At 35.6% G+C, this 19,145-nt stretch overlaps 1 protein-coding gene across 3 annotated transcripts in view; it reads right to left on the reverse strand.

The window, feature by feature from the left end:
* LOC143256092 (nitric oxide synthase, inducible-like) overlaps nt 1-19,145 on the reverse strand; it is a 43,643-nt gene that overhangs the window by 10,509 nt on the left and 13,989 nt on the right. For all 3 annotated transcript variants that reach the window (XM_076512817.1, XM_076512816.1, XM_076512818.1), the window contains exons 2-14: nt 16,938-17,409; nt 14,099-14,244; nt 11,899-12,153; nt 10,813-10,954; nt 8,766-9,080; nt 7,932-8,033; nt 5,888-6,082; nt 5,569-5,645; nt 5,272-5,416; nt 4,197-4,301; nt 3,850-3,911; nt 2,042-2,216; nt 1,422-1,554 (exon numbers count right to left, since the gene is read on the reverse strand). In XM_076512817.1, coding sequence (XP_076368932.1) covers nt 1,422-1,554; nt 2,042-2,216; nt 3,850-3,911; nt 4,197-4,301; nt 5,272-5,416; nt 5,569-5,645; nt 5,888-6,082; nt 7,932-8,033; nt 8,766-9,080; nt 10,813-10,954; nt 11,899-12,153; nt 14,099-14,244; nt 16,938-17,186 — 2,101 coding nt within the window. In that variant the 5' untranslated portion in view covers nt 17,187-17,409. The remainder of the gene's footprint in view (nt 1-1,421; nt 1,555-2,041; nt 2,217-3,849; nt 3,912-4,196; nt 4,302-5,271; nt 5,417-5,568; nt 5,646-5,887; nt 6,083-7,931; nt 8,034-8,765; nt 9,081-10,812; nt 10,955-11,898; nt 12,154-14,098; nt 14,245-16,937; nt 17,410-19,145) is intronic.

Below are 19,145 nucleotides of genomic sequence, written 5' to 3' on the forward strand. Positions count from 1 at the left end.
AGTGCATTATAATGTTACGGTCAATCCCACTATGCAATGATAAAAGAGTACCCCAAAAGTTAACGGTGGGTGATGATGACTAGCTGCCTTCCTTCTAGTGTCTTTGCTAAATTAAGGACGGCTAGTGCAGATAGTCCTCATGTAGCTTTGCGCGAAATTCAAAAAATAAAAATAGTCATATTTTCACTTTTGTTTACTTATTTTGCTGGAGTAATAACGAAGTGCTAATTACGTTTTTTCTATTGCGTTTAATCCTTCTTAAAGTCCTTACCCTATACTGCTACAACTGTAAAATGTTTGGATCTAAACCTTTTTAAAACTCTTATTCTATACTTTTACGACTAAAATGCGCTTTTACTGATGGGTTTAATCGTTTTCTGTTCTCACCTAACTTCATGAAATGAGTAACAATAAATAAATTCGACAGCGACTTCACGACAGGTTTCCTAAGGCCTAAAAACATTGGTTTGTTTAGAATTTCGCGCAAAGCTGCACGAGGGCTATTTGCGCTAACCGTCCCTAATTTAGTAGTGAAAGACTAGAAGAAAGGCAGCTGGTCATCACCACCCATCACCAACTCTTGGGATACTCTTTTACCAACGAATAGTAGAATTGACCGTCACGTAATAACGCCCTCATGGCTGAAAGAGCGAGGATGTTTGTTGCGACGGGGAATTGAACCCGCGACCCTTAGATGAGGAGTAGAGCGCCTTAATCACCTGGCCATGCCAGGCATCCTAAACATATATCTGGATTCTCTGTCAAGTAATATTTCAAACACTGTATTTTACATTCAGCGGACACTAAGTCATTTAATATGGAACCGTAAGAAAGACCGAAATGATATTTATATATTCTAGAAGTTTACCTAGTATGGGGTTGGCCACAAATTGTGTGTGTGTGTAAAAATATTTACGCTCTTCAACATTTATCTGTACAGGTACATTCCAGCGGATAAGTAATAAAAACATTTATTTAAAATTATAAAATTCCATTCCAGAGTTGATAAATACGTGTACTTGCTAGAATATTCTCCATTTTTTAATCATTTATTACTAGGTCTTTATATATGAGGTGAAATAAAACGCCATGTATTAAAAATGATGAAGTTAAAATATAATTGTGTAGCTGAGAAAAATTCTTAGAAAAAGTTTTGATATATTCGTTGTATGGTTTCAAGTACGAAAATATAGGATACGTACGTCAAGCTTCCATGTTAGGCCTAACATTATAATCTTACACAAAGAGTCATTAAATAAAAAACAAAATAAAACAGTAAACTAAATGAAAATATTTCGAAATGCTTTATTAAATTAATAAAATGGTATTACACATTTGCTATTCAGTAAATATTATACGCATATCACTTGTATATCAAATTGTGAATATTAGTGCTCAAAAGACACCAAGTCTAGGTTTACCTTGGCACAGGTCATGAGCAATTCCTTCAACTGTAGTTGTTCTAAATTTCTCTTTACTCCACTTGTTTGCTGAATCGAAAGAAATCCAGGAAAAGGTATCACCCACGTTCAAACTGTAAGAGTTGCAGGCAACCTAAAACAGTGAAGAAAAAGTAAAGAAATAAGTTATAATTACAAAGCTACAAAGAATATGTTCGGCTGTTCTTAAATTTCAACTATTGATAAAAGGGAAGGAAGGTAACCAGCTAGTTGCAATCTAGAATCGACTATCACTCTTATGTCGTACCTACAGCTTGAAGTGTGAGAATCATTTTGTAGTATCTAAGGGCTTAAACCTGGTTCGCCAGCTTAAAAGCAACAGCTCTATTACAAGGTCAGCCTGCGCCCAGAAAGAATAATATAAATTTAAAATTAGGATTTTTTTAACGTTTTCATACATGGTTTATTTTTGAGTTGTGCCAGTGAATTAAAGACAGATGCTGTGATTATACATAATAAGTACCATACTGAGGGTTGTAGATTTTTGTCTATTTCTGAGCTACCTGTAAACTATACTTTAATATTCGACTTTTGGATAAGTTAATAAGTTATGAAAGTAATAATAATGTTAAAATACAAACTTTGTATAATTCTTTGGCCCATTTGTTGAAAGTTTGTTCTTGGCCCCGAAGATCATCTCCTAAGCCCACCGTCAGAAGGCGTTCGGCTCGTAAAATAATTAACGTCTCATCGACATTCTTACCAAAAGCACAAAATGTTGGATACTGGCTTGATCCAAGAGCAAAAACGCTAAACCTATATTATAATGAAACAACATTTTTATTAGGATACTTACACAATAACAATAATTATTAATACTTATATAAACTTTTAATTGTCCTTTTTCTTATTTCTAGAAGTATAAGTTAGTTACGTAATGTTGTTTTGTTCGAGACTATTATAACAAACATTTCAGTAAAGTACAAAAAATATTTCTCTATACAAAACACTGACCACGTACTCCACGCGAACAATATTATTCAACCGTAAATTACCAAACAGGTATTATTACTTCAACAATTTTGTTGTTGTACATTTATTTATTTTAGTATTTACGTTTGTTTCAATGTAGTTTTCTTTTTTGGCTGTGACGTAATTGTTGGCTGTGTATTGCGCAAGTCCCGCTTGTTTTCAAAATTTATAAAAGATTCTTAAGTGTAAGAATCAACAATGAATTAGGTGTGTATGTGATACTAGTGATTGACAGCATTGTTGCCAAGCGAACTTTGGTAAACGTTCTAGAGCTCCACGTGATTTGTGTAAAAGCAACGCGCCAAGACAGAAGAATATTGTTATTATTGGTCAGCTACAATCAGTGTACTGTAGGCCTTGGAAGTTATAATTGTGATTAACGCTTTTTAATCGGAAAACTACAGAATTTGACTTGAAGCGTATATAGATTTCGAACATTAAAATCCCTTCGACTTCAGTGAATTACCTTGAAGGAGATATTTAATGTCTTCGTAATGTCCTACGAGGACATTAAATATTTCCTTCGATAAAAAGTCAGCGTTGTGAGGCCAATCGAGCCAGCTCGATTAAGTAAGGTGTGTGACAATATCAACTCAGAATTACCTTGCTCATTGTGGACCTGAATTGTCGATAAAATATTCAGTTCTAGACCGGATACAAGACTCAGTACTGTTTGTAAGTTATTAAAACTGTCGTATATAAGCCATAATTTGTAATAACAGTTAGTAATAACTGTTATTATGTATATTTTTGTTTTAAAAAGAACATTATGTGTATCAATCTTGTTTGCAAATCCCATAAATTTGATACATATTAACAATAAATTAATTTCTAAACTCAAATTCAAAATTTGGGTTCTTTGAAATAATGACAGGTTAACATATGTAACATAATAAATTGGAGACTCGTCTGAAATAAATAATATCTAACATTACAAAAATCTCTTCCTTTAGAGGGTTGTGCTTTGTTCTACGTCAACATGGAATACCGTTAAGTATTTCTATACAGTCCAACATATAAATTTTAACTGTAATCAGCAAGAGAAATTGTATCGAGGCTTTCGGTTTATACTTTTTATTTTAATCTAGCCTTCAAAAGATTTTGAGCGTGGAATATTTTATTAACTTTTAACATGTAGAATGATTTTAGAACTTTGTTAGAAAGAGGGACATTAACAATAGTTATCTATATATTCTTTACTAGTTAAATAATCGGTCTTATAACTTTTGTTCATAATTTCATGTATTATCAGTTAGTCAGCGATGTTTCAAATTTTACTACCCTTATGTAGTGTCACCTAGTGAACTATAAATCAAATACTGGGTTTTGTGGATTACATATCATACGCGTCATTATGAAGCTCTATAATTTTTAAATTCGAATAAATTTTAGACACGTTTTGGAGTCCAATACTTACTTTATGTGACCTAGTGAAGCCAGTTTTTCTTTTTTCATCTTGCACAACAACCTCCAAAAATACTGTATGTGAAAAAGAGAAAATTTTCAACGGTACAAAATCAGCATTTCTATGTTACTTCCTTCTCAGATGCTCTATATAGTTATACAAGTATTTTCCAAACACAAATCCTCGTAAAAATTGTCACTAATGTAACAAATAATTTTATTACCGTTATTGTTTTTAATATATTTTGAGAACGAGAACATTTTAGGTTTAACGAATTACAAGTAACGACACCTGGCTTCCAGAGTAAACGATTTTGTATTACTTCAAGCTTTCAGAAATGTATGGGGATTAATAATTACCTTGCCGTTATGAGGAGGGTCTCCATTTCCAAATGTACTACAGACCACGATAAACAATGATTCTTGTGTTAAGTTCTCTACATTGTAGTCTTCCATGCATATAACCTGTAAAAATTATGGTTAAATGTTACAAAAATTAATGTGGAATAAAGTACCAATATGGAACAGATTTCCAGCTAACCATAAAAAATGTGTTTATGTTGCCGTAAACTTGCACCTTAACCTGAAGTTTTATTTGTTGTTACTTGTTGTTTTTTACGACAGGGAACATTTTTAAAACAAGCAGTTGGTTGTAATTACAGTAGTATCGAACACAATACCGTACAACATTGTAATAACAACAATGTACCACATTACACTGCACGATAGTGAGGTATGTTGTTATTTGGCACAACAGGTGGGGATATTTTTATGTTTTTAGTTTTAACCAAAATGTTTTCGGGCTTGGTCGACTTATTTAAAGCCAAAACTAGTACTTTTCAATCGGGAATTTTGCAAAACGGTTTTTTTTTTAACCATATATACTGTATGGGAACTACTTTTTTTTTTCAGTATTCATACTTTATTCATTCGTATTTCTGTTTTAATACCACTAACATATTTATGTTTCTTCGATGTTTGACATCCAAATATGATAGTCTCGTTAAAGTTCGAGGTTCGATCCCCGTTATAGGCCTATCGTTGATAAAAAGAAGAGTCCCACCTAGTTTGTGGCCCGAGTGCTAAGGTAAAGTAAAACATATACACTTATAACATCAAATTGATTGTTTGTAATTTAGCACAAAGATACACAATGTGTTATCTGTGCTTATAACATTCGAAGTTAAACATAAAAACAGTTTAATATTTTAAAAGGTACTAACTGATATACCTAATTCTTATTCTATCAACATTCAATGTTTGTTGTAATTTCCAGCTATTGAAGTTTGTCTTACAGGAGTGATATCGTAGGCTTAACAAAATAACCTTTTGTGAATACTAATATCGGTTAAAGTTTATAAGCTAGCGAAACTTGATCTCGACAGTTTAGGCTTAACACTAAAGAAAAAAATGTCCCAAAGTAATTCACACTCACTGTCGTGTTGAACGAGTTTTCCAGAAGGCGTCCTAGTCGTATTGCAAATGTCTCCGCTTTTCCAGTCTCGCTAGCATACAAAATTGTGGCTCGAATTCTGTTCATTCGAACTTTTACCATTAAACAGCAGTAGAACCACATGGCTCTGTAAAGATAACATGAAGAAAATATAAAAAAACGTTAGAGATTTTATACCAATTTATTCTACTTTTCGTTATACGGATGACAAGCATTCAGTTAGTTTAGGCTTCACAAGCTGTTAGAATGTGTTGTAGTTACCAAAACTGTTCTACTCACTTGGCAACAGATGAAAATTTATATTTCAAGGCAACACTGGATATTCGTTTCCAATCAAACTCCTTCCACGCTTTTTCCTGCTCGAAGTAATAAAATATGTTATTCAAATACTTTACGTGTTGTAAAGCTTTTCAGATTATATGAAAATAAAATAAAAATGCGAGTAGCAGTTTGTTTAAAACTTAAATGTTTAATTTCAGTATTTTTATTTTTTGTGTGGAAGTAAAAAACAAAGATTCTCGTTAGGTATATATTTTTAATTAATTAACTATTTTTTGGCCTTTACCAAGAAACCGATAGAAACGATCACGACGCTAACCTGATATTCGTAGCTTGGCTTGAGTATGTAATTCAACATTTCTTGATGAAACACGGGTGTGACACTGGATGATATAGGGGGTACAATCCATACCCAATCCGCAGGACACCCTCCGCGTTGCTGTTGTTCATTCTCCATGTGTTTCATGAACATTTGTGTTGCCGTATGGTGGTCAACAATGGTAACGTTTTGTTTCTGTAAAAAAGAAAGTTCATGTTTGTAACAGACTAAAATAATAGCGTGTGTATGGAGGAGGGACCATAAAGTTGAAGGGCATGTTCCCCCCAAAGATCCTTATAGTTAGTAACAATACGGGCCTATTTTTATAAAGTCACCGCCAAAATGTCATGTAAATTAAGTGACAATATGGTCCTATTTTGATGTAGTAACGGCTAAGATGTGACGTAAATTAAGTGATAATGTGGGCCGATTTTGATGTAATAACGGCTAAGATGTGACGTCAACTAAGTGATCATGTGGGCCTATTTTGATGTAATAACGGCTAAGATGTGACGTAAATTAAGTGATAATGTGGGCCTATTTTGATGCAGTAACGGCTAAGATGTGGTGTGAATGAAGGGAAATAATAATAAATTAAACTAAATCTACCAGATCTACGTTCTACCAGAGATTTGTGTTCATTTCGAATCACGCTTCTTAAGTTGTCAAAGTGGTTTAATTATTCCTTATCAATAGTAATTCAATGTATTGGAGTAGAAGATGCGCCTCCATAATGATGAATAAAACGATAAGGAACATCTTTGAAAAAAATATAAATATATACATGCGCAGTTATAAAACAACAATAAAGTATTTCATTGATATTGTCTATCAAGCTTTAAAGTCCAACGCTAAAACTGGTATTTATAAACCATCGTAATTTAATTTGAAATTATCTTCAAAGGACTGGACCATCAAACAGTCATCTTGTTTCATTACTAGATGTTAGACAGTGATGTGGATGCAATTTCTTGTTCAACTTTTAACCAAAAATCATTTAATAGTATACATCAAACCTAGTAGTAATTTATAAATAGACGAAGCTAACCTTGTATCAGAAATCAACAATGACGAACATAGTGTTATAAGTTAGTACAAAAGAAAAGCTAAAACACATAAAAATTAGACTAGTTGATTTACCTGTTAGGCACCTACTGTATTAATGGTATCTTTACCCATAATTCCAGTACAATTCCTCGAGGTTTGACTGACACAAGGAGATTTAAGTTGCTTTTAAGTTCATATATTGAGTTAACAATATAAAACTATTTTCAAAAGAAACTAATATTAGAGAAAATGTGTCGTTGTTTTCTAACTTATTTTGTCAATTACGAACAATGAACCTGAAGAACGTTAAGCTTTGGCAGAGTAATTCCCCACAAAACCAGTTTTCGAACAAAGGTAAGAAAAAAGTTACTTAAACTTGACAACAGAGGAAGAGAATGAAACAAAACTGATTTATGGTGTATTAACTCTACCCCAGACACTATTGAAAAAAATCTGTCTTACATTTCATAGAAAACAATTATCCGAGAGAATTTCAGAACCATTAAAAACTGCTCTTTCATATAGCGAACCAGGAGTGACCTACTGGTTAGCGAACCTGACTGTCAACCCGAGAGTCCATTTTTTCTGTCCCATTGCCCAGAAAACGAGTCCTGCGCTTTAAGGCTTTTAATATGCTATAAGAGTAAACGGTCAAATTATATTGTTCGATTAGAGTAGCCCAAGGTTGGTGAGTGTTGTTGACTAGTTATATTCCCTCTAGTATTTCAGAGTTTAGGGTTAAAGACAATAGGCAGATAGCCCTTGTGCAGCCTTGTGAAAATATCTGAAAGAAACAAACTTTCAAACAATACATTTCTACAATTGGTTTTCAGTTAGTAGCTGCATGTCTTTCTTCTCTCATGGCTATTTTGAAATATGAATTAAAACGCTTTTAAGTTTTAATACCTGTAATATTCAATAATAAACGTTAGATCTACATATTATAAAACTAATGCAAGTTATGTGTGTTTTACTGCGTAGTAACAGAAAACGTCACCTGGTAACTGTATAATACAGCTATATTGATTTCAACCAGCACCCTGTCCTTCCATAGAGTTGTCGGATTTGTTGTGTCCAAACCCATCTTCAGCGCCACCTCCTGTAGAAACGAAGTTCTATTTTAATCTTCTACAAATTATCGGAGAACAAGCTACGTTCTTATTATATCTAAAACAAGATGTTAAAAATTACTTTATTTCCTTGGGAACGGCGGTAAGTCTTCGGATGTAGAACACTAAAATCAGGAGTTCGATTTCCCTGAATGGACATAGCAGACAGTCGGATGTGGCTTTGCTTGAAGAAAAATGGACGAAAATGCTTTTCTTGAATTATTGTCTACGAAAATAATTTTAGTAAATTTATTCCTATCTCTGTCTACCAATTCGGATGATTTCGAGGTATTAAGAATCTCTGTGTATACTTACAACCCATAACAAGGTTTTGGAGACAGACAGACAATGCTTTAAAAAAATTTATTTCTTTTGGTTGCACATTTGCAATGTTTTTGTGAGCTGAAACGAAGATTTGGTTAAAATAATTTAAATAGTTGATTTCGTACCATATTCCAGATTTTTGCTGGATTGATTTTTCTTGGTATGTTTTATCTCAATGAATATCTATAATAAACTTTTTATATTCTTAAATACCTATTTAATTTCATCGAATTCTGATTGACATTTCAAATTGTAACTGCCCTCTAGCAGTTCAGAGGCAGATCTTAGAACTTCGAATGTTTAAACTCTATATTCGGTAGACAGAGCATAGACAGTCCACTGGATACTTTTAACAACAGCAAAAACAATAACAAGAATAATAATTTTAATTGTCTTACCTTAGTAATGTTATAACGTTGAGGGTCACACAGATCTCGTGCCCCAATCTCACTACCCATGTACCAGCCATTGAAGGGAGCGGCAGGAAATTCTATTCCCCCACAATCAAGTAGCATATTAGCCACAGCGGGCACAGCATACCATTCCAACTCCATCTCTTTAAACCACTGAAAACGAGGGTGTTCTAACTTAACCCTAAGTATCAATTCTTCTGGAACATCGTAAAACTTTGGACCTTCTCCTGGTGCCGAGACTATCCAGGGTAGGATATCGAAACGACCACCTTTACCTTTCCACCCCAGTCTCTGGCAAACCTACAAAGTAAAGGTAGTGACATCAAGTATTTGGTAATAACTTCACGTACAACTCGAATATTTGTATGAAGTAACTTAGATCTACGGTAGGCCTGGCATGGCCTAGCGCGTTAAGGCGTGCGCTTCGTAATCTGAGGGTCGCGGGTTCGCGCCCGAGTCACGCCAAACATGCTCGCCCTCCCAGCCGTGGGGCGTTATAATGTGACGATCAATCCCACTTTTCGTTGGTAAAAGAGTAGCCCAAGAGTTGGCGGTGGGTGGTGATGACTAGCTGTCTTCCCTCTAGTCTTTCACTGCTAAATTAGGGACGGCTAGCACAGATAGCTCTCGAGTAGCTTTGTGCAAAATTCCAAAACAAACAAACAGATCTACGGATATATTGATTTCGTCGTTCGTTGTTAATTAATTATTTCGGGTTTTAATTACAATGGGTCTACTGTCCTCTTAGTCAACAGAGGGCGTGTCAGAACTAACATAAATTCGATTTAATGTTGTTTTTTTTTAATTTCGCGCAAAGCTACACGAAGGCTACCTGCGCTAGCCGTCCCTAATTTAGCAGCGTAAGACTAGAAGGAAGGCTGCTAGTCGAACCATCCACCGCCAGCTCTTGGGGCTACTCTTTTACCAACGAATAGTGGGATTTACGGACATATTATAATGCACTCACGGCTAAAAGGACGAACATGTTTAGTGTGAGGGGGGATTTCTGATGTTAAAGTCGTTAACGACTTTATAAAGACTAATCCTAGAATGTACACAAGCAAGGTGATAACCATATAGTCTCTCAAACAATATAAGCCTTTTAAATGTTGTTTTACACTATCAGTAACACCTGGCATGGCCTGATGGTAAGGAGTACTCCAAATCGCCATCCGAGGGTCGTGGGTTCGAACTCTCCAACATTAGGAAATTAAACACTTGACTAAGAATTAATATGCCTTATTTTTAGTGAGTTTACGTTATCAAAGGTTAGTTTGTTTGGCTTTAATTTTGCACAAAACTACATGGGGGCTATCTGCGTTAGCCGTCTCTAATTTGGTATTGACAGACTATAGGTAAGGCAGGTAATCAACATCACCCGCCGCGAAGTCTTGGGCTACTCGCTCACCAACGAATAGTGGGATTGATTTTTCTCATTCTAACGGCGTGACGGGGATTCGAACCCACGACTCAAGATTGCAAGTCGAGCGTTCTAACCATCAGGCCACGTCAGTCAGATTCACGTAACCCTAAATTTATCGATGGCATCAGCTTTCTCCGGAGCTATAACTTTATTGGTTATAGGGATCTTAACAACTAACATACACACGAGTACAACCAATTTCGCACCTAATTCCGCTAGGATACCCTTTGCATTTTACATACAAAATGAGTAGTACAACCCAATTAATTTCCCCAATATATATATTTACATTGTGTGTTGTTATAAACATTAAAAAAAACTCATTATGACAATCAACTAATAGTGAATGCTGTAAAAAATATTGTAATTTAAGGGTTAATAAGTTGATATAACTCTTTGTTTAACTGAAAATAAAATCAGTAAAACCATTTATTTATTTTTTATAGAAATTCCTTTAAATATTTTCCGTTGGGTGGAGCTACAAAACTGTGTTTTATTCGAGATAGGATTCTCGAATAAAGTGTAAACAATGGAATTACTGGTGTTAAAATTTATATAAAATCCCTTAAAAGCACTAAGAAATAGGCATGAAAAAAAAAAAAAACATACCCGGGTGAACTGGACATTAGCTGGGTCTCCCACCACGCTGCCATCTGTTCGAAAATATCCAGCATAATTAATAAGCTGAGGATTCCACAAACGAAAATCCTCCTGTCTGTTCCTTCTTGGTGGGAAGATAGTGATCATTGACCTATGAAAGTAGTAGTTGTTATAAGTTATTTGTATTTTACATATATGATAAAGTTAGTAAGGCAACCTGTCGTCGTTTGTTATAAAGTATTTTGTATTTATATAACAAAGTTACTAAGGTAAGGTGCCGCCGTTAATAATTTTTGCCTCAATTGACATAGCAGTATGTTTACGGGCTTATAACGCTAGAAACCAGGTTTCGATACTCTTGGAGAAGAGAACACAGATAACCCGTTGTGTAGCTTTGTGCGTAACTTAAAAAAACGACCAACAAACCATAATTTTTATTTACTGACCAGAAGAATTGTTTGTTTTTTTAATGGCGCTAGCCATTCCTAATTTAGCAGTGCAAGACTAGAGGGAAGGCAGCTAGTCATCATCACCCACCGCCAACTCTTGGGCTACTCTTTTACCAACGAATAGTAGGATTCACCGTCACATTATAACGCCCCCCCCCACGGCTGGGAGGGTGAGCATGTTTGGTGCGATCGGGATTCGAACCCGCGACCCTCGGATTACGAGTTGACTGCCTTAACACGCTTGGTCATGCCAGGCCTGACCAGAAGGAAGACATCCAGCTCACTTCATCCAACTTCCCGCTCTTCATTGTAATGGATTGATTGTTACTTTTACAACACACCTATACCTTAAAGTGTGGGGCTAATTGTACGGTATCGCACGAATTCAAACTCCTGAATCCGGAGCTCTTAACTCAGGACCAGTCTGTGTTATTATTATTATAACGAATGTCTTATGTTGTGAACAACAGATAACGCTGACTAACAAACATATGTTTTCATTCTAACGTTACGTATACGAAATAAAAGAAACTAAAAACAGTGTTGATTGCTTATAAAATAGAAACTACTTTGTCCCTTTTCGTTTGCTTCAAATGTTCCAAAATGATTGGAGTTTTCTTAACTTCTGATGTTTTTCCAAACAAACCTTAAATTTCCTCCATTTGTGGCGTATTCTAAATGATGACACAACGCTTCGTACATTTCCTGAGTTGTCTGCACGTGACGTGCATCTTGCACCTCGAGGTTTCTCCATTGGATTCGTCCAATACAGCGCGTGGCATTTCTCCAAGCCAACTTAGCTCCAAATATTAGCTCTTCTGAAGTGAGTGTGTAGATCCTAGACTTCTCCACTTCGGCTTTGACTTCGTTCCATCGTTTGAAATACTCGTCAAGCGAGTCTCTGTCACACGATAAATATATATATTAGTTTGCTGTAACCTAAACACAAGCAAAAACAAAAATAAATTAAAAACGATATACAAAAAAACGCTGCACTAATTGAAAAGATCCCAGTGTACAGGCTATAATATGGAATATAAAATGCACTCTAGGTTTTGGAGGTGACTGCGTAAGTAGGACCCACATTGCGGTGGGGATACACCATCTATCAGTCTTAACCTCCAATTCACTAGTCTCACATAAGAGGATTAGACATTAGGAGAGTGAGATGAGGGTGTTGAAGCCCACAAAGCCCCACATCTATATCACTCTTCACTGCCCGCAGACACTTGTGGGAAGGTGACTGCTCTCCAAAGTTGTGAAGAAGAAAACAGGTAATTGAAAAATAAAAATAATAATATGATTGGTCAGAGATTTGGATTTTCTGTTTTTAACGCAGTTCTTCCTTTTGATTTTGTTCACTTAACTTTATCAGTGTTAATTTTCTTTCACATATATATATGTATACACTTATAAAACTGTGGAGGCTTAGAGTTTACGATTAAAGTGCTTTGAGTAATATTTCAGACTCAGGCCCATATTTAAGAATCAACGCATTTTTTTTTAAAGTTATAGATTTAAACGTAGAATTAATGTTCTTTTTCAGGATGATAACAGGGTTACGCTATAAAAACGACGCTGGATACGATAGATTTAGAATTATAAGTACAACATTAAAACGGTTTCTTTAAATTGAACTTAACTGTACGACCAACTTGGAGCCTTTTAGAAAGAACAGAAAACCTAAAATGGGGTGTAAACCACAGTAATGTGGGATAAGAGACTGTGAAAGTTTAGTGACGATGCTTACAAGTGGCATTCCCCTGCTTTTATCTTTCAGATGTGTATTCACGAAACGATAAAGATAGCAGCTTATTAAACTAATGCAAAATATGCGATAGTTAGTGTAAAGGTTTCTGAGATATGGATGCACGTACTGAATAGCTTTGTATTCAAATCTATTATATCACTTCGAAGATATAGCCTGTATAAAATTATTATAGTAGGGAATACATCATTTTATGCACTGGAAAAAAAATCTAGGGGCTATTAGCTCCTCCTTCTTATGCCCCTCCATGCTTGTTTTTCATTTGAATAAAAATTAAATACGACGTTCATGATTGCCAAAAATCAGGCGAGGTGTCTGAGTCTGTGCCCGGTGGGGAAGTTGTTTTCGAAAAATAGGTTTTCGAATTGTTTGGATATGATAAAAGAATTGATTTTTTACGATAGGTTAGTGGTAAGTTTAGAAAATTGTCATCTTATAATGCTAAAATCCAGAATTCGATTCCCCGCAGTAAACAGATCACTAGGATTTGTTGACACGTTATGGAAGGCTATGTTAATATCATTCTCTAGGCTGATAAACATATCATGCCTTGATATAACTTCACTGTGTTCTCATATTCTCATAAAGTTTCTTGATAATATTGTTCTCTGAATACGTTACTTCTCTTCTTTACCGTACTGGTTTATTTCCAAGCAGGAAAACAGGAAAAACCGAGGAGCTATTCTAATTCTATAATTCTCGTGTTATTTATCTATCAGGAAGAAAATCCATTATAACGTGAGATTTTACGTTCTCTTTAAAAGCCAATCGTGTCGCATCCAATAAAAACTTTAAAATTCCTGGATTCTAAATTTTAAAGGTAGATTTAAAATAACTTTCCACTCCGACTGGTTTCTGTACTAATAAATCAAGTGGCGTCGGGTTCTAATGCCAGTTTTATATGTCGTAAGAATAAAAAATGACATAATCATAATGAGCCATCGACTATGTATTGGCTGTGACAGTTTAAAGCGCAGAGGAGAAAATTTTGTTGTATATCACAGATTGAAACTGTGCCGGAACTCAACCAACCAGGTGTAACCCCCCCCCCGCACCTTTAACAAGAGTAGATACTTACGGTTTTATCGAAACATAGTACTGTTCTAAAAATTCCCTTGCTTGTTGTAACATTTCTTGCGGGGTAAGGACACTTCTTGGAGGTCTGGCTCCTGAATGGCCTGACACCAACGAGCCGCGGCAGCAGTGTGAGTTGCATGTGATTGGCTGCGGTGAAAGCAAAAATAAACAATTATATAAATTATACACTCCGTTAATTTGTAGTTTATATAATGCACATAAGAAAAGAGTTTAATGAAACTAAAATTCACAATTTTATTTAATTGTTACTCTTATAACGCATCCAGGGTTACAACGTTTCGAGAACGATTTGACAGCAGGGGGGACGTGAATCAGGAATCTCAAATTCACAATCAGGGCCTGCTAACTATTAGGCTGCCCCTAATTCTCATTTAATAGTATAGTGAATTTGATTGGCTGCAATTGCTAGCAGAGTTTGGGAAAGGTAATTATTTGTGAGAACTGGAGGGAGGGTAGTTGAAAATGCCAGCAAGTATTCATAAGAATTGACCTAAGCCGTATTAGTTCAGTCACACCTAGTATTCCCTCTCTTAAATTGCGCTTTCCAAGATTTTCGAAAGGGAAATGTAATGAAACGGAATTTTTTTAGGTACTAGACAACAAGTAACTCCTGACCCTATACATGTCCATGTATTTGCTTCGCAGGGTGTAGACGGATCTTTACCAAAATTGGAATCGAGATTCATTGGATCATGGGATAGAATATACAAATTTACAGTTTTGGGGCTTTTACCACTATCTCACCTTCCGTGAATAGTTCTTCACCAAATTTAGTATGAAGGTGCATTTGGTTCATGGATAAATACATATAAGTTTACAGATTGTATTGACAGTTTTTTGTTTCATTTTATTTTATTAAGGTAACTTTTCATGCCTTAAGATGGCCTTTCAATAATCATGAATTTGTATAACCGGACGACGGGTACTCTAGTTAGTTGTTAAACATCTTTCAGCTTTGAAAAAAATTGATTAATTAATATTTTCTTGTCGCTTAAAAAGACACAATTTGGCGCTGTTGCTGAGCTCTGTATTTTAGAACTGGCCAGTAGAGTTTGATTCTTTGTTTATTTGTTTTTGAAATGTCGCGCAAAGCTACCCGAGGGCTATCTGTGCTAACCGTCCCTAATTTAGCAGTGTAAGACTAGAGGGAAGGCAGATAGTCATCGCCACCCACAGCCAACTCCTGGGATACTCTTTTACCAACGAATAGTGGGATTGACCGTAACATTATAACGCTCCACGGCTGAAAGGACGAGCATGTTTGGTGTGACGGGGATCCGAACCCGCGACAGTCAGATTGCGAGTCGAAAGCCTTAACTACCTGGCCATGCCAGACCTTGAGTTCTCTCGACGCCACAAACCATTCCCAGCACTTCATGTTGCAAGTGCGGCATAAGAGTGACAGTCAAATCCTGAAAGTGCATGGTGAGCAATAGGGTGCTGCTGACTTACTACCTTCTCTCTAGCAGTAGTTCAAGGTTAAAAATAGCAGTAGATTGTCTTAATGCAGTAGCTTTGCCATGAATGTAAACGCTTTAAAACATATTTTGTGTATGTGCGTGCGTGCGTGCATAGTTACCTTCCTAAAGTTGGGCTAATATTGACGAACACATTAAAAGTACTAAAATATATGTGTCTATTAGAAATATTTCTAACTTTTGTTTGTTTGTCAAACATACAAATTACACATGGGCTGTCTGTGCTGTGCCCACCGTGGGCATCGAGACCCTATTTTTGGCGTTATAAGTCCTTAGACGTACAATGTTTCCACCTGGATGCTTCAGTTTTTGAGAATGAAGGACACTAGTGAGTGAAAGTTAATTATGATATTGTAATATTCATAACCTTGCTGGATCGGATGTGGCCTTCTACTTGTTAAAGTGTTGGTCTGAGGATCGAAGAGTCCCAGGTTTGAGTCATTATGCTGCCAAACACGTTGTATGCTTTCAGTGTGAACGTTCATGAAAGTGACAGTCAATCTCTGTTGTCAGTGTTTCAGAATTAGGGATGGCTATATTTGATCTCTAGGGCTCTCTAATCTGAAAATTCAGCCTGATGCGTGTAAGGTGCCACTGGGATTGACGATTCCAATTCTGTAGTCTTGTACAACTTATCATGGGGCGTTATCTCAATTGGATGATTTATACGAAATCTAGTATTTTATTGGTTTCTTAAAATAATCAGTCAGCTTTATAAGAGTCTATTTACCTCTTCAGTTAGTTTTCACGCATTTTCCCGTAAACAAATGTAAGAACATTTCATCTTCGCACTCTGTCAGCAAAGGATAAATAGGTAATAATGAGATTTATACTAAATAATAACCCATGAAGATATTGAACAATATGATTGGTTGTCAACGGTTAATGTATACAGCCATGGCTCTAGATGTTTATGTAATAATGGAATGTCTTAATTGTATAGATATTTAATTTATCACCACTTTCGACATACCAACACCTAATCTTCGTTCTTTCTGTATGCTGCCATCTATAGGACATCAAAAGAAACTTCTATAAGATATTCGTATAGCTTAAGAATAATGAACTGTATTTACATCTTTTTGTAGGTGGCACTTCACGTAAAAAAAACATAGTGTTTCTAATTTGCCAAATCTTCTCTTGCAGAAGCATTAGAATGATTTGTAATAAACACGCACTTTAAACATCGCTTGCTTGTTGCTTTGTAACAATGGCTTTGCGGATGTAACAAGTTAACAAGATGCGTATGATTAAAAAATGCAGGATGTTACGACCACATAATATGAAATTCAGCATTGGTTATATCATTTTAACAGACTTAACACGAATGTTTCACTTTACCTGTGAACGGAGATGTAAGGTGTCATAGACTTGTTTACCATTGATCAGGTTGGTCAGTTTAACGGACGGAGCTCCATGGACAAGCTTACAGCATCCCACTGAACAGTCCATTGTGACTTCTTCCTTCTTTAGATGCGCCTCTGGAACCCCGAAACATGATTGAAAAGCACCCAGAAAGCTTTTCAAACAGCTTTTTCTAAAACCTAGTTCTTCGCTCAACACTTCTGAACATCCAGTCCGCACGGTCATTTTATCTTTTAATCAACCTCACTTGTACGCATGCGTAAATGATTATTCTTAACACCTAGCGTCTACAGACCATCATATTGCCTTTAGACAACACGAAAAAGTTCTTTTATCTTTGACTGGCTAGTTAGAAACTTCTCACTGACAATCTTCAGTACCACGTGATTACCAGTAACAAAGTGCTTGCTAAGTGTTTTTACTTCTTTACTGGCCTATGTCTCATTTCCTAGAAAATACAAGTAAACATACAGAAAAATATCAGTGACCAGTAATAAAAATACACGTTGTATAGAATCTATTACCTGCAAGCCTTTCTCTCATTTAATAAAAGAAAACAAAAACATGTCCGTTCAGTTGTTAGCACAGATACTAGGTTATGCTAGAATTCTTAGTTGTATGACTTGTTCAAAATATATACAGTGTTATCAATCACGTACTTCACCAGCTCTTGTTCAACACAGTACTGCATATTACCCTCAATTAATTAGCACGCGATCGTTATACACACTTGTACAACTCAGTACGTAAATCTCGTAGAAAAAGGTTTGTTTGCTTTTGAATTTCGCGCAAAGCTACACAAGAATTATCTGCGCTAGCCGTCCCTAATTTAGCAGTGTAAGACTAGAGGGAAGGCAGCTAGTCATCACCACCCATCGCCAACTTTTGGGCTCTTCTTTTACCAACAAATAGTGGGACTTGACCGTCACATTATAACGCCTCCACGGCTGAAAGGGCGAGCATGTTTGGTGCGACAGGGATTCGAACCCGCGACTCTCGAATTACGAGTCGAACGCCTTAACCCATTTGACCATGCCAGGCCCCAGGACACGAACCCTAGGACACGGGCCCCAGGTAAGTAGAAGAGCATTGTCATTTTTTTTTTGTTGCTTAAGATATGATGTGATTAACGTATTTCTTCAATACTTCTCGTACCCAGAAGCATCACCTTAAATTGCTAAAATTCCGAGTTTGATTGATATACATAGAATCTAAAGCCTATTGTGTAGCTTTGCACTTAACAAGAATACAGACGACTAAGTAAAGGTGCCTGTTCCTCTGATTTTTAAAAATACAAAATTACCTCTGACGTAGTAATCTACTCGTAAAGGTTTTAAATAATTTGAATTACAGTTATTTAAAAAAAACGTTTCAATGTATCATTAAACGATGTCACTAGGGTACAAAGTAATTTTATAAAACAAAATTACAATCATAAATTGAAATATTTATTCTATAATTGAAAGAGCAGATCATCGGAACTAAACCATATTTTTGAAACCAAAATACTTTGTTTGGATTAGTCAGGTTTGGAGTTTCCTTACAGGTTCCAGGAGAAATAAACTCATTGTACTAGTGCCAGAGGGAACTTAGAACCAACCGTGAACAAACAAGAGTAAATCCCAAGATACAACAAATTACAAAACCTTGCACTGCTGCATACAATATGTTTCCGATAACATTTGGGAAAAAAAACATAACAAAATACAACATTCCAGTAAACACCAAATGTATTCAAAAAGCAGGTACAAAAGTAAAGTCCATACTATGTAAAAACTACACTGACAAATACAACACCAACATAATTTATAAAATACAGTGCAACAACTGCCACGACTTCTATATTAAAGAAACAAGCAGAAAATGGATACTAGATTTAAAGAACACAAAAAAAACACCTTCACACGTTTTTGAACACTGCAAATTAAATAAACACAATATAATAATAGAAAACACTCAAATATTAAGCAGGGAAACAAATATAAACAAACGCAAAATCAAAGAAGCTCCATTTATACAGCAACTAAAACCAAAATTAAACTAATATAAAGGAACAACTTTATACCTATACTAATTAATAACCTAGCACACACCTGCAACGCCCCCTACAATCCCGTATCCGTTTATACTCTCGTCCCTAAGACATGTGTCCGTCAACGGTCTCATTCAAACTCTCTTTTTCTT

Source organism: Tachypleus tridentatus, chromosome 7 (genome assembly GCF_004210375.1).
Source record: "Tachypleus tridentatus isolate NWPU-2018 chromosome 7, ASM421037v1, whole genome shotgun sequence".
Taxonomy (NCBI): Eukaryota; Metazoa; Arthropoda; class Merostomata; order Xiphosura; family Limulidae; genus Tachypleus; species Tachypleus tridentatus.